We start from the raw sequence: 26,234 nt of genomic DNA, 5'->3' as shown, positions 1-26,234 counted from the left end.
CACCAGGTTTTATCAGCTGTGCCATGAACTGAATGAAGAGGGTGCAGGGTTGGAGCAGCACAATGATCAGAATACGTATTCCTGAATGATTATGTCAATCTTAAATCACCAGGGCTGGAAACAATACAAATATATCCTGCAGATTGTATATTGCATACAATATATTGCATTTTTCAAGAAACTGGAGCTTTGTATGCTTATTTTAGCACTTCCATCCATGGAAAGCGCTCGAGCAGTAAAGTCTGAATGACTTTTTTTTTTTTCAGCCATACAATAGACTTTTCTTCCTTTTCATCTTGAGAGAGTATTGTCAATTATAAACTTTGAAAGCTTGAAGTTTTTTGCTCCTTCATGCTTGGCTGTTAACTTCTAGGCCTTCAAAATGCCTAGAAAACTGGGAAAACTTGGATGTGGAACTCTTTGTTTTCTATCTCAGCCCAGGGCTAGCCTGTTGCTGCTACTTTGCTTTTCTAGCACAGGGCTGTATCAGTCTGAAGGATCAGCCAATCTTCTACTTTGTTAAAAAACACAAACACCTTGAGTGGTTTTTCAGCAACCTTTCCAGCAAAAAAATTGTTTTGCAAAGCAAAAAGGTTTCAGGTCTGTAAATTGCCCCAGAGCCTGACAGGAAGGGAACTGAGGCTGCACACTCCTGCTAGGAGCTCACAGATCACAATGATATTGGGAAAGAACCCTGGGAGAGAGTCTTGGGACCAAAACAACTCCCAAAACAAGGCACTGATCCCATTCTAGACCATCAGCCTGACCCATTTTTTTTATTTCTCTTAAAATCCTTTGCATCTTGGTTTCTTCAAGAATTACTGTGAGCCAATCAGTTTTTCTTTGCCCAGAATTAAAGCCTTTCCTTGTACACAGTAGCTACGCTCAATAAAGTCTGGAAACTTTACTGAGGACATTTTTAACATGGATTTTTTACTCTTATTCGAAAGATTCTCTCAATAAAGTTTGGAAACTTTACTGAGAAAATCTTTAACATTATTTTTTTTTAGCCTTATTCAAAAGATCTGTCCAGAAATTGGTAACATTTGCAACTCTTCTTCCCTACCCTCTAAGGAAAACTACAAGATTATACATCACATTTATAATTTCTTCTGCTACATTCAGTATTTGTTCTCTGTGGTGGGTTAACCCTCCATATATATATTTTATATATAATTACATACTCTTATTTTATATATGTTTTATATATAGACACATATATATACACACATATATGTACATATATATACACACATATATATAAATAGATATATATACATATATAAAAATAAATATACACACACATGTATATACATATATATATACACACACACACATATATATACATATATATATATATACACATACGTATACATATATATATTTATACACACACACTCTTAAATATATGTATACATGGACATTTTTAGAGAATCCCACCCTCAATCCCTAAGCAAATTTTAAAGTAAAAATAACTCAGGCGTTAAAATACCTTTCCCTAAAGCACAGCATGTACCAAGGACAAGGTCATCAACAAAATGACTAGAAATTTATGGGAAAGAATGAAGAGATCTTTAGAGCCACTGCATTGAGGAAACTTGGGAGAAAAAAAAAAAAAAAAGGAAAAAAAAGCATCCAAAGGAGTTTCCTTTGCAGTGAGGCTTCGTTTTGCAGGAATGCCTTGAGAGCATTAGGGAAATAACACTTGGATGGAGGCCACGGGCTGAGCTCCTCGGTGACCCATCACTTCCCTGCAGGGTCTGTGTGTGGTGTTTGTGCACGTGCACACACCAAGGGTTGAGGGTGGCCGTGTCACGAAGGGGGGGTCACTCACCTTCCTGCTGGGAACGCTGCACTTCACAGCTTCCAACTGTGGAATTTCAAAATTGGAAATGCACCCCCCCAAAGGAAATCACAGGGAAAAAAGAAAAAAAAGGAGGAAAAAGGAGGGTGTCTTGCTGGGTGGGTGAGCAAGTCCAACCAGCAGCACGCTGGCAAATCTCAGATGGTTCCCTGTGCTCACCTTCCTGTGTATTTAAAACTCTCACCTCGCTATTTAGAGAGCACTGACCACGTTCAGCTCTTATGAATTGCTTGAAAGCTTCTGCAAATGCTGCTCAAGCCATCTTTTTTTTTTTTTTTTTTTTCTTTTTTTGCATGGATGCTTTTTATTCACTTTCAAGTGTACATTGTCTTGATGTAATTCTTCCCTGGCAGGGTGGGCAGGCCCTGGAATAGAATTCCCAGATTTGCTGTGGCTGCCCCTGGATCCCTGGCAGTGCCCAAGGGACAAGGTTGGACATTGGGGTTGGAGCAGCCTGGGACAGTGGGAGGTGTCCCTGCCATGGCAGGGGAGTGGGAACAAGATGATTTTAGAAGTTTCTTCTAACCCAAACCATTCCATGATTCTATAATTCTATATATTTTACTGACTTCTCCACATTAGACGACTGGAATTAAACCACAAAATTATATTACTTTTTAAAAGTTTACTCCGTTAACAGCGCTCTCCATTTTTGCCCAGCATTGGATCAGAAAATCTCTCTAGTTTACATTATTGTCCCTTCCTTATCCTCAGACACTTTTTATTCTGGAGCTCCCATGTATACACTGAATATATACATGTGTAGCACTGCATGCCTCTCATGGTATTCCCCATTTCAGGAGCATATGGAATATTGCTCAGATGGGTAATCCTTCTAAATTCAGAATGAGCTTCCCAAATATGCCCACTGTGTATGTAAAATATGACTTCCTGTCACGATAACCTTTGCAGCGTATAGCCCAGCATACTTTCCTAGAATTGTTTATAATGAATATCTTGATTCATGCTTCTGCACACATTATTTTAGTCATCTGCCACGAAACATGACTAATGAAATTAAGACGGGGTTGAATGTCAGAGCATTAAGTCATTTCTTCGTGTGCAAAGACTCACACAGGAGAGGGTTTAGTGAAACAGAAATAAAGTGCTTGCTTTTCTTTAAGGATATTTAACCTGCTCTGCTGAACTAGTGTAAAATAAGGATATTGTTGTTTTAGGTCAAATATTGACTACAGTCAGTCCAATAGATTGGTATTGCTTTTGATATATTGCATTTTGAGAAGTAGCCAGACCAATGGATCAGAGGAAAATGTTTCATACCTGTGGCAGACAAAGTGAGCATTCTTTGTTTGTCCCCAGATATATCGAAACAGAACCATCCCAAAAAGAAACTCTCACATGCACACAAAATGATTTGCTTTGTGACAGTATAAAAAAACCCAAACTAATCCCATTTACGCTTGTGCTTTTGCTTTTAAACTAAGCTCTTATTATTCTATTTAAGTGATGTCTTTCTAAATAAAATCTTCAAAATCACAAAATATAGAATATTACTTCAGAAAATTTCCAACTGTTTCATTCTTTTTCCTTCTTCTTTAGAGATCTGCCTCACAAATTTAACCTTTATCTTCCAACTCAAACCATTTTATGATTGTAGGAGCTTGTGGCTCTCTGCTGATGAAAATCTCGTATGCAGCAGAAACAGGTTGTGGCCAACTTTTAATTTTACACGTGAAGAAGAAAAGGAAAATGCACATGGCAACATCTTTGATGTGGTGGCAAGAAAAATCCTGCAGCTTTTCCCTGTGCCAGTATTTCTTCCAAACTCCTGATTACCAAAGTTATCAGTCAAAACCCAGGCCCTGCAGCTCTGACATTGACTGGTTTTTCCGACAGCACCAACATCAGCTCCAGAAAGACAAAAAAGATCAGCTGCTGCCATTGGTGAAAAGTGAACTGAGAACATCAATGGAAATGAAGAGACTCTCCTGGCCAGAACTGTGAGATCTGCATTTACCACAGCAACAGAAACCTTTCAGATTGTTTTCCCCACACCTCACTAACAAGTGGCTAACACACACTGCTGCAAGAAATGAAGCTGGGTGGATGCAAAGCCTGAGATACCTTAAAAGAAAATATTTTTATTTGCTGTTCTTTGGGCTGTATTGAAAAATGACCCCCAAAAACATCTTTCCATACCATAATCCAGGCCCTCCAACACTCAGAGGAGGCAGAGAGGTCTGCAGGCTGTTTCTCTTTTATTGTTTCCCCAAACAAACCCATTTCCTACAAGCTGTTCCCATATCTTTCGTGCCACAGTCCGGCTTCCCAGAAAAACAGCAGGAAAACAAAGTGTGAACTCCAAACAACCCATTTCCCCAGAACAATGTGCCACACTAAGGAGAGAGAGAGAAAGATAAAGGGGAGGAGGGCTGGGGGGAAGGCAGGGAAGAGCAGGAGGGAGGCAGAGGAGATGCTGTGATGCTGCCAAAGGACCTGGAGAAAAAAAAAAAAAAAAAAAAGGAAGGAGGAACTTTTAGAAGTCACAGAGGGGAAGAGTTGTGAGTTGTGTAACTGTAAATATGCAGCAGGCAGGTTGCCAACTGTTTCAAAGGATTTGAGGTTTCAAAATCGTCGAGGAGGCTTAACTGATTTGCCCTGTGGGTCTGGAGCTTCCAGGAACACCTTTACACGTCTGAGAGCCAGGAACTAGCCCACCTTTTTACAGACTCCTCAAGCCATACTTGGTCAGCATCTCAGGCTGAATCCGTCAGGAATGCAAAGAGACATCATTTATGCTTCTCTGCAATCTAATAAAATGAAAGCATGGATTAAATAAAGCAAAATGATAGATGCTGAAAGGTAAGAAGGGAAAACCAGATGAGTTTGCTCATTTAGTTCATGGCTGACCTCAGCAATGTCCAAGGCTCCTGGTACTCAGTAGACCAAAAAAAGCCAAAAAAGCTATGCACCAAGCTCCCACAGGAATGGAAACCACTCATTGAGACATGTGTGAGAGAAGGAAATGATGAATGTTACCATGACATTTGAAAATCCCATTTCTGTAATTGAAGGAATAAAAGGAAGGATGGAACAAATCGTTTCAGCCTTTCGATCCATAAAGATTGTTCAGGTAAGAAAAAAACTAGCGTAGAATCAATGGAATTGGAAAGCTCTTCCCCAAACTGTGGCTTGGGCTGATCCCCCAGCCTGGGCTGTAGGAAAGGGGGAATTGTGTCCCTGTGTCCCCTCAGGTGAGAGGCACCTGCAGAGCTGCCCCAGCCCTGGAATTCCCAGCCCAGGGAGGACGTGGAGCTGCTGCAGAGAGCCCAGAGGAGGCTCCAGGATGAGCAGAGGGCTGGAGCAGCTCTGCTGGGAGGAAAGGCTGCCACAGCTGGGATTGTTCAGCCTGGACAGGAGAAGCTTTGGGCTGAGCTCAGGGTGGCCTTGCAGGGCCTGAAGGAGCCCCAGGAAACCTGGAGAGAGACAATTCCCAAGGGCTGCAGGGACAGGACACAGGGAATGGCTTCAACCTGAGAAATGACAAGTTCAGGTGGGATGGTGGGAAAAAATCCTTCCCTGGGAGGGTGGAGAGGGGCTGGGCTGGAATTCCCAGATTTGCTGTGGCTGCCCCTGGATCCCTGGCAGTGCCCAAGGCCAGGTTGGACACTGGGGTTGGAGCACATGGCAGGAGTTGGAACTGGAATCTTTAAAGTTCCTTTCGCCCCAAACTATTCTACAAATCCCTGAAATCAAGAATTTGATCAGCTTTGAAATCTTTGGGTAGGGAGACACAGCTTCAGTAACAAAACAGAAAAATGTGGTTCCTTTCTTTTTTTTTCTGTTGATAAAAATGCAAACCAGGGATGCTGCAGTCAGTGCAGTGGAAATCCAAACACAAGCGTTTGTCAGTGAGACCTGGCATCACCATGAGAGGTGCACTCTGCAGAGTGGGAGATGTGGGGCAACACTCATGTCACAATGTGCTCACTTCCTACTCTGCATTTTACTTAAACTGCTGTAATTCTGCAGTAAAAAAGACTTTTGCAGTGCCTCAGAAGTATTTACTGATTAATTTTACACAATAAATAAATGGACTCTGCTGTCCTGGGCACAGAACTAAAGGCAAAGCATTAGACAGACCTTGTCAGAAAATGCTTACAGCTAACAGAAGAGACACAAGCTGAGGGAAATAAATACAAAGTGCAAGCTGAATGCAAAGTGTGAGCAGTGTGACTGTCACAGCTGTGCCAGAGGTTATTTTCTCAGTTTGAATGACCAGAAAATAATAAATAATGAAAGGCTACTGCACATGACAGGCAAGACATGGAATGAAGGTAAAGAGAGAACCTGCTGAAAGGGGAAGGAAAGGCAAAGTTTCAGGTTGGAAGGGATCTTAGAGATCATCTCATTCCACCTGGGACAGCTACCACTGTCCCATCATCCCAGATTCCTCCAAGCCCCAATGTCTAACCTTGGACATTTCCAGGGATGGGGAATCCACAGCTTCTCTGGGTGAACTGTCCTCTCTTGACATGACAGCAGGAAGGTGGGATTTTTGGGTTTTATTTTCCCTTGATCAAGGTTTTGTAGTTGGGGGGTGATTGATACATTGGCAAGGCAAGGAGTTAATTCTGATGCACATGGAGGTGTCCAGCCTCGGGTATCAGAGAATCCCAGACTGGTTTGGGCTGAAAAGGACCGTAAAGATCAATTTATTCCCACCCCTTCCATGGGCAGGGACACCTCCCACTGTCCCAGGCTGCTCCAAGCCCCAGTGTCCAGCCTGGCCTTGGGCACTGCCAGGGATCCAGGGGCAGCCACAGCAAATCTGGGAATTCTATTCCAGGGCCTGCCCACCCTGCCAGGGAACAATTCCTGCCCAAGATCCCATCTAACCCAACTTTTTGCCAGTTTGAAGCCATTCCCTGTGTCCTGTCACTCCAGGCATTACCAGAGTCCTCTCCATCTCTCTTGTTGGTATCTCTTCAAGGCATCAGTTTCTCAAGACTGTAAATTTTCAGCCAGCTAAACACAGATTATTGAGAATTTCCCACAGCAATTTTACCAAGACAATTAGCCAATTCATTTTGCTCCATCAGAGTTAACAGGAACACTTAACTGATTTTATCAGAACTCAGACTCTTCAGAACATCTTTTACATGTATAAAAGCTTTCTTATGAGATGCTTCCAGTGAGACTGAAACCTAAAACAGATCTTCAGAAACCAACTCTTTTGTAAGAATGTGGAAAACAGATCTAAAGCTTCAGTAAACCTTTTTGCTTCCTCATGTTGAGTATTTCATCACTGACCAGGCGTGTTTTAAAGCTGTTTATGGCCCTCTGAAGCTTCAGACACAACTGTGGAGAAAACATTTGCTAGAAGCATTTAAAATTCCTGCCGCATCTTCTTATATCCTACTTTTTCTGTAGATAGGTTTTGTGTGCTGAGTACATTAAATATTATATTTGTGACGTGGACAAAGAATATTTTTAAGTCAGTCATTTAAAAAATTCTTATTTTTTATTTTTGAAGTGTCAGTGAAATCATCAATCCTTGCAATGAAAACTACATTGCTCATATTAAAACTTGGTAGCTAAAAAAAATCCAAAAAATTCCAAATTTATCTTTTACATGAGCGCTTCTATTGCCATAAATAGAACTATTTGCAAATAAGAGCTACGAGCATCTAATTAATAGATATTTCTCGAAGCACTAGAACAAGTTCAGCATTAACTGAGCTTGGTGGCAGCCCATGCAATTTTAGCAGCTAGGCAGAATAATGTCCCATTTCCAATCAGATGAAGAGCTCTTAAAGGCTATTAATGAAAATTCAGTGGGAAATAGAAAAGCTCTGAAAATCACAATGGAAGTGTCCCAGCTGGGAACGTGAAAATCAACCAGCTGTTTCTGAAAATACAGAGTGATTTTTTTACACGTCACGGTCAGGATCTGTGGATCTGACTGAAAATTCTCTCCCATTCCTGTGCCAGAGTCAGCACCCATCACATGGAATTAAAATAGCCAAAATGTCCAGTGCAGCAACAGCAGGAGTAAACAAGAGGCTGCTGATGATAAATTTGGGATTTTTTTTTCCCCTTATTTTCATTATTCAGAGGGAAAGATTTCCCCACACAGGCAAACCGCTGCTGGAAACACTTCAACAAGACTTGAATTGAACTTGATGAGTTGGGTGAACCGTGTCTTTGCTGGAAAGGGGTGCAAGATGATTGTGAGAAGATCACAGAATTATGGAATGGGGTGGGTTGGAAAGGACCTTTAAGATGGTCTTGTTTCACCCTCTCTGTCATGGGCAGGGGCACCTCCCACTGTCCCAGGCTGCTCCAATCCCAGTGTCCAACCTGACCTTGGGCACTGCCAGGGATCCAGGGGCAGCCACAGCAAATCTGGGAATTCTATTCCAAGGCCTGCCCATTGTCCCAGGGAGCAATTCCTGCCCAAAATCCCATCCATCCCTGCCCTCTGGCACTGGGAAGCCATTCCCTGTGTCCTGTCCCTCCATCCCTTGTGAGAAGACCCACAAGGGTCTCCTGAAACGTGTGTTTAGAAGTTGAGGGCAACTGAGGATTAAACAAAGCAAAGAGATTGCAATCTGAGTGAAGAGAAAACAGACGAAGAGATGAAGTAGTGCAAAATGAGATCAAAGAAATCCGGTGAAGAAAAGACCATTAATGATTAAAACCAGGCTGAAGTCTGTGACAGCAGAAGGTTCTGCTGGTGGCTGGAGCACTGGGAAGGTGTGGAATTGTGGAATACAACAGTCAGCCAGGGAATCTGAGAAACTCAGGGGACACTGAGGCAATATTTTGCATAGCGCTTCTCTATTTGCCAATTTGGACCTTTTTTGGGAAGTCTGGGCCTCTGTTCTGCCTTGCTTGGTCATTCTCTCATTAATTTAAACAAGCCTGGTGAATGCAAATGGTGTCTGGAACACTGGAAATTACAGTTTATACTCACTACCATGAAAATTCACAATATATTAACTTCATTTTTCTTTTCTGAAGCGTCTCTCCAATTCAAAGCTGACATTCTCAAAAAAAATTGAAAATTTGTCCTCTTTAGGACACTTTTGGACCCAAAGAATTTCCTCAACAGTTTTTGTTTTCCCACCTTTCACTTTGGTTTGCTTTTTTTTTAACAGCACTGACTGCCACTGATAAATATTGCTTCAGTTGTTCATGGAGTAGTGGAAAAATTCTTTTAAATCAAATTTTAGATCAAGTTCCTCCTTCTGAGAGTTTAGTTGTAGTGTCTTTATCAAGCTTAGAAATTTCATTTTCCACATCATCCCAATCTTATTTAAAAAGGATTTAAAATAGTTAATTCTGAGGATTTATCAAGCTTCCTTTTTAACAATGGTGGCTGCCAACTTTTATGATCTTACTGAACCTTAGGTTCCTCTGAACCTAAATTCTAGAGTCAGCTAAAAAGACTGGTTTCCATTTTCAGTAAAATACTTTCAAATTAGAAGACAGATAAGACAAGCAATATATGTATTATTCCCCGAAATTCCATTATTTTTCAGGTCATGTCAATGTGAATTCTGAATATTTTTGCTGACAGAAAAATTAACATTTTTTCTTGTCACCTTAATTTCAGTATCACTTTTCACTGCTTTCTACCTCTACCTTGAGACTTTCACATAAAACTTTTTTTGCAACATTTTAACTCAGCTTCTTACTCAACCTTCTGAATTTTTCTTCTCTTCTCTAAGGAAAGAAAAGGAGAATTAGGAGAGGAAAAATAGGAAAGCAATGCCTTGGGGCTCACAGACACCCCACTTAATGCTGACTTTTCTCAAGCAACCTAGAGCAACTTTAATGAATCCTCTCCAGTGTCATAAAAGCCATCAAACCCCTCAACTGCAATGTTTGGAGGGAAACATTTTATATTCTATGAGTATAAAAACAGAAATGCGTTTTCTTTACTTTTGATTCTCTGACCACAATTTTGTGATGCAGAATTTGAATATTTTCAATTTTTTTTTTTAAATATGAGCTGAAGCTTTTGGCAGTTACTACACAGCAAATATATTTCTCCAAGAGGCTGAAGTGCCAGCTTTATTTCTTGACACCTCCAGGAATAAGATTTAACCTGATGACAGGAAAGCATCTGAATCTCAGCTTAGAAACCAGAAACATGACCAGAAAGTTTTGCATCAGGCCATTGGAAAAAAAAAAAGGACTTAAACCAAATGTGGTTTGGGTTTGTATCTTGGCATTTAAGGCAAAAGTTTCAGAATTAGAACCTTTTGTTAGTGAACACTGAAGATTTCCAATGTTCACATAATTCAGGAAACTGACCCTGAGCTGCTAAATATCACAAGATTCCAAATAAAAATGGTGAGAGCTGGCGAGAATTGCATCCTCCAAGAAGCAGATGAGATGGACAGAGGCCGAATACAAATTCTACAAAAGAGGAAAAAACTTTTATGAAGACCCAAGCTTGGAAGAGAAAGATATTTGAAACGGAATTTGATCTGGTCTGGGTCCTAAAAGGTTACATTAAAGATGTGATGAAGCTGTGGAGAAAGAGAAGTAAATTTGAAGACAACAAATAAGGGAGACCTGGTGGCTCTGCACAAGTCCCTGCCAGGAGGGGACAGCCAGGGGGTCGGGCTCTGCTCCCAGGGCACAGGGACAGGAGCAGAGGGAACGGCCTCAGGCTGGCCCAGGGGAGGCTCAGCTCGGCCAGCAGCAGGAATTTCCCCATGGAAAGGGTGCTCAGGCCTTGGCACTGCCCAGGGAGCTTTGGAGTGCCCATCCCTGCAGGTGTCCCCTGGAGGTGGCACTCAGAGCTCTGGGCTGGGGACAAGGTGGGCACTGGGCACAGCTGGGACTTGGTTGGTTTGGATTTTGGAGGTCCTGTCCAGCCTCAAGGATTCTGTGATTCTCTAAGATTACTCATTCGTGCTGATTGAAAAGGATCTGGGCACCATTGCAGAGAGAAAATTCAAACAGAATGAGTTTAAAGTCACTAATTTACATCTACATTTCATAGACTCTGCTTTAGCTCAAAATATTTCCAAGGTCTATTTAAATGATTTTTTTCTTTTTAACATGTTGCCGTTGTCAAATCTTCAACCCACTTGCCCAACAATCAGCATTGGAATTTGTACCTCATTTTGAATGCCTGGATCTAAAGCTTTTCGTTCTAAGTGAGAAAACCAAACCATCAGAGAATCACGGAATGGTTTGGGTTGGAGGGACCTTAAAGCCCATCCAGTGCCACTCCATCCATGGCAGGGACACCTCCCACTGTCCCAGGCTGCTCCAACCCCAATGTCCAACCTGGCCTTGGGCACTGCCAGGGATCCAGGGGCAGCCACAGCAAATCTGGGAATTCTATTCCAGGGTCTCACTCCCCTCACATTAAAGATTCCAACATTTCACCAAACAAAGACCTTTCCTTGGGGAAAAAAAAAAAAAAAAAAAAGATCTGATCACTTTCAATTTCCTTTTTCTAGAAAGGTGCTATTGACAAGGAAATATTTTCTCACATCAGGTAAGTGGCATAACAACAATTCCTTATTTTGTGTAAGCTTCCCTCTTCAAAAACCATCTGAATCCCCCCCGAGCACAGACAGCAGGAGCTCTCAACTTGATCAGCATCTTGAAAAACAAGATCCTCACTCAGGGCTCTAAGCAGAGATTTAACAACCTCTTAGGGACTCTCTTCTTTCAAAAATAATGCAACCTGGCCCACTTAAAAAACTTTCTACTAAACTTGCCTCCTTTGGCATAAAGCACCAGTGATTTAGTTGGCATTGTAAAGATTTACTATGCACTTTTCCTGTCTTATTAGAACCAGTAATGGAATTCACTCTCTTGAATTGCTTTGGCTCTGAATGCACAGTGCTGAAGAGGATGACATCCAGAGGTTACATTCCTGTCTACCTTTCATTTCAGCTTTATAACTGGAGCAAGTAAATTTCCTTAAACCCTGTGGATTCTAAATCAAAGGAAAATGCATTTTTAATCTCGCTAGTATGAGAAACCCTAAGAATTCAGCAGTAAGGTTATTAAACTACTCGATGATTAAAAGAAAATTAAAAAAAGAAAATTAAGCAATTGTCAGAAACTCGTGGATTTTTTTTTTAAACGAAACTTGTTTTTTATGTAATTTATTAGCTTTGTTGCATGTTTATAAAACAAATTAAAAATAAATCCTCCAGTGAATACCGTGCAGCCCACGACCCTCCACAAAGCTGGATTTCTTGGCTGGGACAATGCAGCCTGGCTCAAAATTCACAGAAGTCAATGAAGAGGCTCAGCACCATCGACAGGATGGAGCTGATCCCAAGCCAGGACAGGAAACTCGAAGGAAACATCAGAGCTACCCTGTTTGTTGCCTTGAATATTTTGTTTGGTGTTTTGGAATTTACTGACTGAAGCTGCGTGGCAGAAACCTGGCAGCCAGAGCCTTCTGCCGAGTTGTGTTATTTTGGTTGTATCAGAACTCCTGAAATAAACCCCAAAAAAAACTCCTGAGAGACTTTTGCCTTCGTGCCTCAGCCTCCTTGAATTCAGCCCATCCAAATGCTCAGGATGAACCTGGAGTGGCAGAGCTGCTGGAAAGGCAATATTGTGCTAGGAACACCATGTGCCTGGTTCTCCTCACACCTGACACCCACCTCACACCTCTGTAGCCCAGTGGATCCATTTCTGAATGACTCCAGCTTGGAAAAAGAGGGAAATTCAACAGGCTTGCTTAGAGCCCAAGACAGAACTCCCAAAGTTTGAATTTGAGTGGTCACCATGATTTATTGCCTTTCATTTAAGCATAAACTGAAAGAATTAAAAGCAAAATAACAAACTATGAGTTCTGCTCTTTGCAAACAACGTTATTATTATTATTATTACTATTATTATTATTATTTTCTTTGACTTTATATGGTATTTCTGTTGAAGGTCGACTGGGCAGAAGCATCTTGGGTTCCACATCACACATGGGGTGCTTTGTTGGCTAAAATTTTCACCGAAAAGACACCTTTGGACCTAAAAAATACAGGTCCAAAAAGATGAGGAGGGACCCAAAAAAGGAGCCTACGAGTCTGTGTCCACGAGGAGGGTTAACACAAACACTCCTTGATTGTTTCTGTTGTTTATGAATCTCGACCTTCAGAAGAGCTCTGAAATGTGCTGTCTCCTAAAGATGTTCCCCGCCGATATGACACACACACTCTGCATTGTTTCTCTGCTCACAGGCATTAATATCCCAGAGGTAACCCACCCTTCTCTTAACGGCTGGTGACAGGTCCAATGGCTGAGCAAAAATCAGTTGGAGGAAAGGGAAGTCTTGTCGGAAACGAGATTAATCTTGTAACGAGTGTTCAGCCCTGATAACCCATCTGTGCAGAGAACTGCTTTAACTGGAGAGCAATTAACCTTCACCTGACAAGCTCTGTCCAACCGTTATAAACAACATTAAAGGCACAGGATCCCCCTCGTTTTCCCCTCCTTTACGTAGACTAAACAATCGGATTCTGAATTCCATGAAAACAGCAGAGGCAACGATGCCTCGATGACAAATCGCGGGGAAATTTTTTAACAGGTAGTGCCTGCCTGGAAATAATGTGAAAAATGTCTCTGGCCACCTCTTTAGTGAGTTGATCTGATTAGTAAAAAGCAACAGTTTTGAGCACTTCCAAGGGAATACCTGACGCATGAGGAAAGCTGCTGCGAGTACGCCAAAGATTAACAATAATAAAAATTTATGTGCGCAGATAAGAGCTGACTAAACCACATCTGATCAACACTGATTTCAGGACAAAGTGTGCATTTCCCCAGCACCCCTGTGAGCCCAAAGCCAAGGGGCAACTTCCTAAAGCTTCTTCACTCACAGCTTTAGGAAAGCCACTTGGTCATAATCAACCTTCAGCTTGCAGAAGTCTCTGTAATATCTGGGGTTTTGGGTCAGGTGTCCACAGGAGCATCCCTCCTGTCCCACAGCCAAGAAATCTCAAAAAAGGTGTTAACCATGGTGAACAAGTCTTCCTTTCAGGACAGGGAATGAAATCTGGAATTGAGAGAAAAAAGTCGACCAAGCACTCTGGAAAGGAGATATGATCCAAAACAGTGCAATCAAAAAAACCCAAGAAAATTTGGCAATGGAGTGATTAGCACCAAATGGCCTGAGATGAAATGAGGGGCAGTAGAAAGGTCCCAAACTTGCCAAAATGGCTCCAGTTGAAATCCTGAAGTCAGAAAATAAATGCAAATAAAGAGAGAGGAGAAGAACTGGAAGAAATTAAATGTTTTTAAAAAAAAAATTCCGAAACCAAGCGAAAACCATAAAAGTGAATGGTCCCAGGAAGAGGCTGTGAATCCAGCCTCAGATTCCCAGCCTCAGTAAACCCAACCAGATTCTCAGATCCCAGATGCAGAGCTCAACATGAATTTAGCAATCTGAGGAGATAACTGAATGTGGGACAACTCATCCCAGATGAAAAGGTGGGATATAAATGACAGCAAAGGGTTTCTCAATTCTGCAGGGAAAAGCCAAAATACCTATGTCAGTCACAGTGGCAGAATCCTGGAATGACTCCAGAAGAATCACTGGCAAAACACAGAAATTTTGGGCTGAACTCCTGAATATCTTGGGTGAAAGCTTGGCCCCAGTCAAGCCCTACTGTTGACTTCATTTGGGCCAATTTCACTCAAAGTTTCATAAATCCTCATTCATCCTGTCCATATGCCTGAAACAAATTACCCTGAAGTTACGGCTAGCAATGGAGGTTTTCTGTCTTTATTTCCTTTCCCTTTGCTCTGAGCCTGCTCTTTTCCTTAGCAGAGGTTCAAACACACAGGTTAGTCATGGTTTTATTTCCCAGCACAGTGGGGCAAAATTTCTGTTTCAGTCCTTTTGGTTGAATATGCAGAGTACTGTGGATTGCAAAAAATGGCCATGAATCTCCCAAGATGTCCAGAACATGCTCTGAACTATTCGTTGGAGAAGTCCACCTCAAGTGCTACTGAAATGTGTATTTTACTTGGAGAAATGAGGAAAGGATTCAGGCAATAAGGAGTTTGAGGGAGGACGCTTGTTTTTCATCTAGCAGAATGACAGTGGATTTTGAAGCCTCCTGAATCCCAGTATTATAAAATGCAGGGGGATTTTTCCTTCCACTGCAGAGAAAAATGCTGATATTTCATAGTCCAGGATAACAGCATTGGTTTGAAATTTATTACAGCAACAGATGAATTGTACTGGGGCTTGAGTGTTTAAACAGTATCAGGTAGAGCACTACCTTTATATGAAACAAGAAGGGCTTAGAGCTTTTCAGTGAATTAGATATTAACAGATAGGAAGTTCCTATTGAAAGCATTTCCTGTATTGGTAGTCCCTGATTTTGGCAGCTTATCTGGGTAGGAAATGAACGCAGGAAGTATCTGTCTACAGACCCTTTATCATCAAGGTAATTGCTGTGGCAGCATTTTGCTGTTTATCAAGGTAATAAACAGAGAGTCTAAAAAAAGATGTTTTTCAGCTCTGAAGAATGAGGCTTTAAAAAAAAAACAACAAAAAACCCTCCTGCAGTTATGCAAAACCTTCCACGTAGAATTAACGAGAATCCCTCACTGTAGTGAGGGATTTGTTAAACAAAGCATTTCCAGTCTCTTGGGTTTGTGGTTTTGTTTCTCCGCTTGTGATACCGTGTCTTTGCCACTCTCTCATCCCTGTTACATCAGGCAGGTGCCTTTAAAAAGCCCTGCCACTTCCCGAAATTTAGGGATCCACCCCTTCCTGCAGGTATTTGCATAAAGCCAGTCCCTGTCATCTGTTGGCAGCACACACCTTTGACTAAGCAAGTCAGCTCCTGTCGCAGGGTGACAAGGTCACGCCAGCCTGGTGACACCACTTCCCACCCACGGCTGGCGATACACACTGCAAACAAACAGCCCTGCAAGGGGAACACATCACCTCCTAGGCATTCCTTCCACCCAGTATTCCCAAAAGGCCACTTCCCTTGCCCACCCTGAGTCCCTCAGTAGCAGCCCTTAAAAAATAAAAATTCACTATTACTCACCATTCTTTTTTTAAGTTTTAATGGTCAGTGAGATTCTTCTGACGAACAATTGCCAATTCGTTCATTTTGCTTCGAAACAAATTTGATAATGGTAATTACCAGAAGAGGTAATTGTAATTGCTGGTTCATACACAGCAGTTACAAAAAACCATGATGAATTTTATTTATTAACCACTAATATCTCTTTCCTGAAAGAAATGTCCAATCTTTCTCTGTGCATAGTAAAAATTGGTAACCCAGAGCCTTTCAGGGAGGAAGGTAACATTTGCAAGCCACATCTCACCAGATTCCCTGAAACTTCTCCCTCTGTTCATCATTATAAATTATTTAAAAGACTATACAGTCCTTCTGAGGGAGCAGGAATAAACTGAGGGACACAGCATTTTCCAGCCTCAGGCAGGCTCAGTTTAAACAACATTTAAAACAACCCCTCCAACCACAAAGACACATCTATTCTTTAAGGAAAGGACTGATGCCTTTTTCACATAAGTGCTTCAAAGTTTTCCCACCTTTGCTGATGTTTTCAAAGCAAAAATGTCTTATGTAATACACAAATATATACCATATATATTTATATATATAAAATACATATATGTGTATCAAGGACAGCAGGGTGGCTGTATAATTATCTATGCAAAGAAATTAATTTTTCAAAGTTGGATCTGATAAGAATCACACTGCAGTCAATGAATTAGTTACCCTAACAAGGTTTGGCACTGTGATATTTTCTACTGTATCACCCTTATTTTGCTAAAATTTATAATTCTAGTTATACAAAATCAAGCTTTCTTTTATTCTTTTATTCTTTTTTCTTTCTGATTTTCCAAGTAATTCTCTTGGCTTGATTTAGAAACTTGCATTACAAAGGCTACTTCTTCCTGAGTAAACAGCATTATATATTTTTATTGAATTATAAAGCGTCGCTTGGAAAATAAAGATCTTTTTTTGGCATTCATATTTTGCAAAACAGCTCCTGTGTTTATCTTTCAGCAAGTCATTCTCCAAGAGCACTTGTTCCTTTGAACATTATTGCTGAAAGGCCTTTTGTAACACGGGGAACTTGCTGAAAAACATTTTGTTAAGGGATAAGGTAATTCTTGTTCAGGAAAAACAAACAAACCAACAAACTCAGACAGTCAAACATATGCATTTTCCAGCTGTTGTTCCTTGCCTGGGGACTTAATTCTAGAAAGCAAAATCCTTATATTCCACTTCGTTTTGGCACATGAAGACATAAACCAAATTGAGTTAAATGACTGCTGATTAAAAGCAAAAGAAAACAACACAAAAATCCCCCCAAAACAACTTCTGCTCATTTCTGCCTCGGAATTGCACATTTGTATTGGGAGTCAGAAATACTGCTTTACCTGGAAATAATTATAGCTCTGATTCTACTGCTTTTATTGGGACAAAACCTTCCTGGAATTGCTGGGAAGTTTGGATTAAGGAGTGGAGGATCAGGGTAAGTGCTTTAAGGCTCTTTGTCTGTTGTTGCCTCTGGTTCAGCACTCAGGTGTGTGCTCAGCTTTAAATGTGCAACATCACCAAAGCCAGCAGAAGCATTTACAGGCTGGAAGTTCAATATGCCATTGGATCAACTGCTAACTGAGATGAAGAGGGGAAAAAAAAAAAAAAAAAAAAGATAATAATCTTTATAATTGTTCTAATGCAAAGAACAAAAGTACAAATTACTGTGTCAGCTCTGCTGGACTCGGTGCAGATGCAATCCTCTAAACAAAGCCTTAAACATTTCCATATGCCAAGAACAGATTTATTTCTTAACTGTCTCCAGCTTTCAAAAGCATTTGAGTGACTATTTGGAGTTTCTAAAAGAAAGTGAGAGGAAAGTAATGCTATAAGAGACAAGCACAGAATTGGATTCCTCAAAAAAAGAATTTAATCTTGCCCTCTATATTCTGCTTTAATCAGTGCATCCATGCCCTCAAGTCTCAGAAACCACAAAGATTCTCCTGTCCTTTATCAAACACACAGACTTTTTCTCCCTGAAATCATAGATTCCACATGAACATCACTTCAGAAAATAATAATGAAGAGTGGATGTGAGCATATTTAGGTGTAAGTTGAAGTAAAGGAAATATCCACAAGTATGACCAATAAATAATTATAAAGTCAATTTACTGAAGCGTTTTTCTAGGAATAAGCATAATGGCACTGGCAGGCAAAGAGAAACAGAGCAAGGCTTGAACATGGCAAGGAATTAGAATCCTAGTTGTACTTTTCTATTTAATGTTCTTTCCTGCATTATGGGATGGATAATGGAAAAAAAACCCACAAAAATGACCTCAAGGATAACTATTTTTACTTCACCCCAAGGTAACACTTAAATAATTTTTGCTCCGTTCTACTAAAAAAAAAAAAAAAAGCCAAAACACAAACAAGAGACTGATGTCTAATTCAGATATGTTCTAAAATTGTATTTACAGCAGTGTGGGTAAAAATATAAATAACTGCGTTTATTTGATAATATTCAGCTTCAGTGCTGTGCCACCACAGAGCTGTCAGACACCACCTGAGCCAGAGGGAAACCTGTCAGCGCTGAAACCTTCACTCCAAGGAGACTTTTTCCACTTGAAAAGCCACACTTTACCCTTCAAAATGCCAAAAGACGTGACAGAGGGCTCAGCTGAGTGTGCACCAGGTGCTGGGATGTGAAATACCAACCCAAAATCCTGCCTGGGGCAGCACCTTCTTGCACCACCTTCCTCTCCACAGCTTGTTCTGACCTCTCCCTGTCCAAGGGAGAGATCCCTGGCCTGGGCAAGGATGATCCAGTGAGGAAATCAGGATTAATATTATTTATCCATAGCAGAGCCTGGGGAAAAAAGTGCTGCTGCTTCATCCTCCTCCTCCTTCTCCTCTTCAGGAGAAACTTCCCAGCACGGCGCTTTCCCCTTCCCAGGGAAAAAGGAACAGGGGGCAGCAGGAGGGCACAAGGTGAGGAGAGAGGGATCCCCTGGGAAAAGCACGCTCAGGACATCAAAGCCAGCACCCCAAACCTCACAGCAGGGTTTGCCTTCGCAGAGCCCTGCAGGTTGGTGAGGGGGAAAGGCTGAATCAGACACCCTGACTGGAAATTCACCTTCTCACGGCTTCCGAGAAGTCTCTGCCTGGTTATGAACAAACACAGGACCATTCACATCCTAATTCTGAAATTTAATGACTCCACGGCTTCCCTGAAGAGTACACTGAATTCCCAGAGATCCCAGGTAAGGCTCTCCACCTTCCCCAAGCCCACTGGGATAGCAGGGCGACCCACAGCCAGCAGACAACACAAGCCATTAGATTAAATATATATATTATTAAATATACGTATTATTAAATATGTACAGATATATATATAACTGCTTAGTAAAAGCTAAACAAACACCTGCCTGGCCTTCAAACAGAATATCTTTATTTCAGAGACCTTCCAGTTAAAAGACTTCTTTATCCACTCCCTATAGAAGAAGAGGAATTGAAAATCTTTGGACTGTCTCATGTTATAGCACATTTCCTGCACCTCGAGTACAAAGCACCTGTCATTTCTTTCCAGTCATTTCACATTTTACACTTGCATAAATAAAATTCTTGCTACAGCATGTAAGGCCTCCCCAGCACTCTGGGCAGCAAAATCCTTAACATTTTGGGTTGCCTGAGACCTCCTGCAAGATTCACATGCCAGATGAGGACAGAGAATTGGACATTTTTCCATTTTGCTGAGTACACTGCATTACCAGGCTGGGTAAAACAGTTCTCTAAGTGTAAGGTGGAGGTCAAAAAATAACAATTAGGCATCATTTAACAATCTTCCATCCTATTAAAATTCAGTCAGTACGAAACATAAAGGAAATAAATAATAGGAGTCACCTAAAATGCAAACGGCATCCGACCTCACGAATGCCATTATTTTTGAAAATAAATTTCGTATCAATATTCTGATTAATAGAAGCAAACCCAGCATTAAAACCTCAGCACACAGCCCTCCTTTCAGCCAAAACCTGACTCCCTGAAACTCAAGATTTTTCATTAAGTGCCTATCATGTCCTGTGTGCTCTGAAATGCACGGCAAAACCAAAGGGAATTCAGTTTCAGGAGTTATTTGGCATTTAAGGGCTGCTGGCCAGAAATGCAGAGGAGAGTCAGATCTATGTCTCTATTGATAGCCCCATGAAAACATCGGTGATTACAAAAACAAAAGGTTCATTAGACTTTTTAATCACACTGCCTTCGGGCAGGACTGTCAGATTCCCAAAACTGTAACAAAAAAAGCATCAAATGATCTCTAAAATGTAAACACTGGAGCAGAATTTACTGAAAAAAATCCAACTGCAGCCCTAATATCCAACGGCCAGACTATTCCAGATCCCTCATTAAATCTCCAACATAATTAGGAAAGTACAGAAACAGACAATGCCATAAAGAAAACAAATACCTCTGTCCTGAACCCGGTAATACTTTCATCCCAAACCTGATAAAACAACACCTCAGAGTCCTCCCTGTCTGTGTTCTTTATGTAAAATTAGTTTAATTATCACAAAGCATTTAAGTACCATTACATTCTGCAATTAATCACAGCTATTGCTCTATTGGTAACTGCTGTCCAGAGAAACAAAACCTAGACAGATTTATTCCAACTTTCTAAGCGACACAGCCCAAAAAGACTCAGCAAAGCCATTCTTAAACAAAAAAAAAAAACCAAACCCCAAAGCCAACAAACCATGCACCGAGATGAAGTTATGCACCAAGAAGAGATTTTTATTGTCCAAAAAATTAAAACATATAAAAAGAACGCGCCCGTGAGATCTTCCCGCCACCATCAAAATAACCTTCAGAAAGGTCCCGAGTTTAAGGTTAAGAATTTCTAGAAAAGCACATAATCAACACCTGCATGAGACAGAAAAACAAGAGCTGGTGCTTCTCCTTTCCCCGCTGGCTAAAATTTGTGTCCCCATCGGCAAGAGAAACATTTTCAAAGTATCCAAAAGTTTAGCGCCCTTAAGGAACCCGGTTTTTCCTTCCAGTGCACACCCTCTCCCCTCATGGCAGTCCACAAAACACATCCAAGTCGTCCCAGGGATACCTACAAGAAATTTCAGAAGCTCTCACAAATTGGGCTTCGCCTATGCAATCCACACCACTGAACCGTGAATTTAAAAAAACCCAATTTTTTTCGCGAGTTTGAAGTTTTTAAGCCTTGCGGATGGTTGGAGTAGGAAAAAGGAAATTTACTAGGCAGTACAAAGGAAATCTTGTTGTCCTCTATTGTGGCAGTGGGGGTGTTGCCCAATTCTAACTTATCTAGGTTGATAAAAGGAAACCAAAGAACACGGCGGTGAGGAAAAAAAAAAATTCCAACAAAAAAGAGGTACCCCCCTCTCCTTACCTTAATAGTGCTTGCCATAATGTGATCAAGATTATTGATCGCTAATAATTGCTAATAATAATTATTGCTTCGCTCTGACCAGAAAGAAGTTTTGATGAGGTTGTTTAGAGCGGATGAGATTGTGCTAACTCTGGGAAATGAAGTCAGCCAATGGCAGGAAGAGGTTTCTATTGGTCCTGGCCACCGCAGCTCGAAGAAACAGGATATTTGGGAGTGAAGAGATAAGAGTCCTAAAACAATGTTGTTTTTCTTGATGATATGTGACTGAATTTTTTTTTATTTTTTTTTAATTTTTGGTTTTGTTGTGGGGTGGTTTTTTTTGTTGTGTTTTTTTGGTTGGGTTTTTTTTTTTGTTTTTAAACAAAAAAGTTAATTGCCCGTGGCCGGCTGGGCAGGTGTGATCTGATGTGCAGTAAGTGTGACAGGCCACTTCGAGGCAGGATGCAGATGTCAGATGAAATGGGCCAAATTCAGCAGCGGTTTGATGCAGGCTGTTCACTGGGGAATTGCTGATCCAGGGCCAAAGCCAGGCTGGGTATAAATGGGTGTAACTCCAAATATGTTAATGAGGTCTGGCCCTGCTTACACCATGTCTATATTTGTCCATGAACCTCATTCCTGCATTCCTGAGCTATTGACACTTTCCAGCTTATCTGATGTAGCACTTTTTTCTCCTTGGAGAAGAAGCAAATAGGTTGGGGACAATAATTTCTTCTTGATGTCTCTTGCTTACTGAGGAAAGGAAGTCACAAAAAAACCATAAAACTTCAAAAGCAGATGTCTAAATGCCATAAACAGTCCTAAATCTTCCATGTTCTTCCCTTAATTCACAGCTCTATGCATGAATGGAAATGAGATGGTTTCACTGGCAGTTCCCTTCCTGGTTAAAGTGTGATGGCCATTTTTTATTCATTATCCTATTTTCATTTGTCTTTTTGGAGCACTTGGCAGTCACGGGGCACCCCAGAATTCCCAGCTGTGCAAACAAAACCCTGTCCCTGTCCCAGGCCTTTGTATAAGAGACCTGAAATTTAAAAATAAAATACATATATAATAAAAGGCAAAGTGCTTCCACAGTGCCAGCCAGGGTATTCCACTCAGTATCCAGTGCTGGCACAACCCTTTCATGCTTAGGAGCTTCACAGTTTTCTATGTTTTCATGAAAGATACAATTCCTGGTGTGAAGAGATTCTGAGCTTTCAGCCTGAAGAGACAAGCTTGAAAATACAACCCATAGAAATGGAAGCAAAAATTCAGGCAAGTCAGAATTTATTCATTTAAAAAAAAAAAAAAAAAATTAAAAAGCTGGTCCTACTCTAACAGGTTTATAATTTCTCATTGCTCCCTATGACAACACCCAACCATGGACAGGTGGCCTGGAAGATAATTCCAGCTGTAGTAAGGTCCTGCCCTCTGACCAGGCACTCTGGTACCATAAAAAGAACAAGAAATAGTGAATGGCTCATTGCAGCATTATTTAGTGGAAGCAGATGACCTCACCCTCTCCCAAAGCCGCCTTCTCCTGCTCCTTAGGAGGAAAAAAAAAAGGAAATGGCAGCGTTGTTCTGTAATGCTGGTGATGACTGCTGGCATTCAACGCACAGTTTTTCCAAACAAATGCATGGCAAAACCAAAAGTTCGCTTTTCAGTTCACTTTTCCCTCCTATCCTGACCCAGGAAAGGTGAAATGAGTTTTTCCAGAGGTGCACACGGAGTCCCTCACTCGTCTGTCCTGCAGGTGCTGCTCCATCTCCCCCAAAGCAGGGCAGAGCAAAGGCTCATCCACCCTCCCCTCTCATGGGAATGGCCCTGCCAGATCCAAGAAATTCTCATTTCCAGGTGTCCCATGGGGATCACAGGGATGGGAATCCCTGGATGCAACAGAGACAAGCAGAATCACTAATGTGAGAAACAGCTCCAAGACCATCAAATCCAATTTTTGGGACACAGGATCACCTCCCTGCACAAGATCAATTCAATGTTAGAGTTCACTTTAAAGAGCTCTGGTTTCTTCCACTGTAAAGATGATTTTTTTCATGGCTTCAGAGCAATCTGGAGTCAGCACTGCTGTACAATATTTGATATTCTCCATTAGCTGGTTCATACAGAAATGCAGTGTTGCATGGCTGAACGTGCTCCTGCAGTCTACATCCACCAAATTACAGTGCTCCTGCAGAGTAGGTAGCTTTCCTCTTTTCATTCTGAACAGTATGAAAAGAAAGCAATTTATAGTAATTGTATTTCATGGGGATGTTGATTTCCTCCCTTTTCATCTCCAAACAATGAGCAAGACAGCCAAAAGATTAGAACCTTTCTCTTGAAATTTCAAAGCACTGTATAATGTTTCAGTTGGGTGACTTCCACTCCAGCTAAGCCCCTGATATTTTGGTTTTCCCTCCAATATACTGAGAGGTTGCAAGTATCAGTTCCAGCTCCCCAGTGGAGAGGATCTTACAAATTCATTCACAAGCACTTTTTAGTCATGATTCTTCTCCATCCCACCTCCACATACACAAACCTCCTCTTGGTTTACATAGGGATTTTGGAAGCACAAGGAGCACTGCTGAGCTCTATTATTATTATTATTATATAAGTTTTACAGAGCCCAGAGCCCAGTGAGGATTTTGCCATTTTCAACTGGCACACATTCTGTGCCAAAGAATCCAGTGAAGTTTATTTGACTTTCAAACTAATACCCACAGGCAGATTTCTGAGTGCTTACGCTGAGGCTGATCCAATTGCAAGCAGAGCCTTGGTATTGTGAGGCAAGGAAAATATTGGGTTATCAAACCACCATCGTCCAGTTGCAAAAGAAAAAGAGTACAAACACTTCTACTGTTTCTCTCTCTCTCTTTTTTTTTTTTTTTTTTTTTAAAGGTTAAATAGAAAGAAAAAAATGTTTTTTGTTATGTTAGGCAACTCTGTGTTATATTGTCTGAAACAACGCACTGAGAGTTTGAAAAACTTGGTCAACAAAGCAGAATAAAACCACAAAAAAAAAAGTAAAGAAGTCCACACAAGTCACCTAATGCTCCCCTCTAATTTCTCTTTGAGGTTTGTCACCCAACTTGTCCTGGCTCCTTTCAGCTGGAACATTCTCCTAGCTTCAGCTGCATCTGGAAACTATGGAGCAGCAAAATTCCCCAGCATGTGTTAACACTGAACATGTGCTTAAGTGTCTTGATCAAAGCAGGGAGTTGCACATGCTTCAGAGTTACAGCTGTGCTTAAACTCTTTCCTGAACACCCTTAAACTCTGCTGGAAGTGCTTTCTACCTTTAGGACCCAAGAGTTCCCTCTTTAGAGAAGATCCTTCCAAACTGGAGATGAAGGATCTTATCTATGCTGACCTAAGCCTGATTAAACCAACAGAGCCCTGGACAGACCTGAAGATTTGGTTTGATCATGCAAAAAAAGTGATCAGACTGAGTCCTGAAGATGAAAATCCAAACAAAAAAAAAGTCGTTTTGCTTGCTGCATCCTTTCTAGGACGTACTAGAAACATGCTCAGTATGTGTGTACTCACCTAAACACCTCAAATGTATTTTATGTGTGTTCAGGTGAGAGGGACTTGTCACAAAGGCATGGAGTGACAGGACAAAGAGGGATGGCTTCAAACTAAGAGCAGGTTTAGATGGGATCTTGGGCAGGAATTGTTCCCTGGCAGGGTGGGCAGGCCCTGGAATAGAATTCCCAGATTTGCTGTGGCTGCCCCTGGATCCCTGGCAGTGCCCAAGGCCAGGCTGGACACTGGGGTTGGAGCAGCCTGGGACAGTGGGAGGTGTCCCTGCACATGGAATGGAATTAGAAGACCTTTAAGATCCTTACCAATCCAAACAATTCCACAATTCTATGAAATAGGAAGGAAAAAAAACTGCAATATTCCCATTTCAAATAGATCTGTAATCCTTCTTGCTGTCTGGGAGGTAAAGCAAGAACTCTGCTCTGAGCTGACCAAGAGATTAGGGACACACTCTGCTATGGTAATAATGGGACCTCCATACCTTGATCTGTACATAAACCTTTGGGTAAACAGTTGGAAAACTGGAGACTCGTTCACCTTTCTGTTGTGCTTGGTATGGGTACACACAGTGTCTGCAGATGGGGGTATTATCTTTTTCTTTTAAAAGAAAAGACAAGAGAGAAAAGAAGTGAGCTTTGTTCCCTTGCCAACCTTCCAGGTAAAAAGGAGATTCTCTCTTTAGGTAGAACCAGGCTACAAATAAAAACAAACAAAAAAACCTAACCAACCAAAAAAACCCCAAAACAACAACAACAAAACACACACAAAAAAACGCACCCAACCTGAGCACAATGAAATAATTTGCACTGCACTTTTTGGAAGCAGAATTTAGAAATCCAAGCCAATTACTGTTACTTCATGGCACACGAAGACACATTTGTAAAGGCCTTAATCTTCTCCAAAAATCCAGCATTTTGCTTAATCGAGCCCCCAACATCAGCTCGGCCATGCCCAGGGTCAAGTACATTCTTCCCAAGCCCTTCAGCTGGACTGTCCCCCTTTAATTCCCAGTTTTCCACAGGGTTTTATGAAAATACCAAGGACTCTGCTCACAGAGGGGTAGAATCTACCCCAAATCCAACCACCAGCAGCCCATAAAGCCACGTAATTAAAATAATGATCACTACCCGATCACGGGGACGACACAACTTGCATCCCACCAAAGGCACCCTCTCCTCCAGCACTGCTTCCAAGCTTTTGTGCCTCTGAATTCCCTCCCTGCCAGGCCTTGCAGAACAGAGGAGGAGCAGGGAAGTGTCCCCATGCCTTTCCCTGTTCCCTGCCCTGTGGGCAGCCCTGTGGTCACTAGATGGTGCTCCCTGCCCCTGGAAAGGAGCATCCTCCACACCAGGCAGGGAAAACAGCTCTTTCCCAAGTGGGCACTGACACTTTTCAGTAAAGAGAAGTCTTTAAAATAGGATTTTTTTTTCCTGTTTCCCTGGTACTCCCCATC

At 41.4% G+C, this 26,234-nt stretch overlaps 1 protein-coding gene across 4 annotated transcripts in view; it reads right to left on the bottom strand.

The window, feature by feature from the left end:
- ERG (ETS transcription factor ERG) overlaps positions 1-26,234 on the bottom strand; it is a 142,559-nt gene that overhangs the window by 41,528 nt on the left and 74,797 nt on the right. The window contains exon 1 of one of the 4 annotated variants that reach the window (XM_066314174.1): positions 21,260-21,939. The exons of the other annotated variants lie outside the window; for them this stretch is intronic. Within the exon in view, the coding sequence (XP_066170271.1) occupies positions 21,260-21,277 (18 nt within the window). The 5' untranslated portion in view covers positions 21,278-21,939. Of the gene's footprint in view, positions 1-21,259; positions 21,940-26,234 lie in introns of those variants that run through there. 4 annotated transcript variants of the gene reach the window in all.

The sequence above is a fragment of the Sylvia atricapilla genome, chromosome 2 (assembly GCF_009819655.1).
Source record: "Sylvia atricapilla isolate bSylAtr1 chromosome 2, bSylAtr1.pri, whole genome shotgun sequence".
Lineage (NCBI taxonomy): Eukaryota > Metazoa > Chordata > Aves > Passeriformes > Sylviidae > Sylvia > Sylvia atricapilla.
The sequence above is the reverse complement of the archived record's forward strand: the minus strand, read 5'-3'. Positions and strand labels throughout refer to the sequence as shown.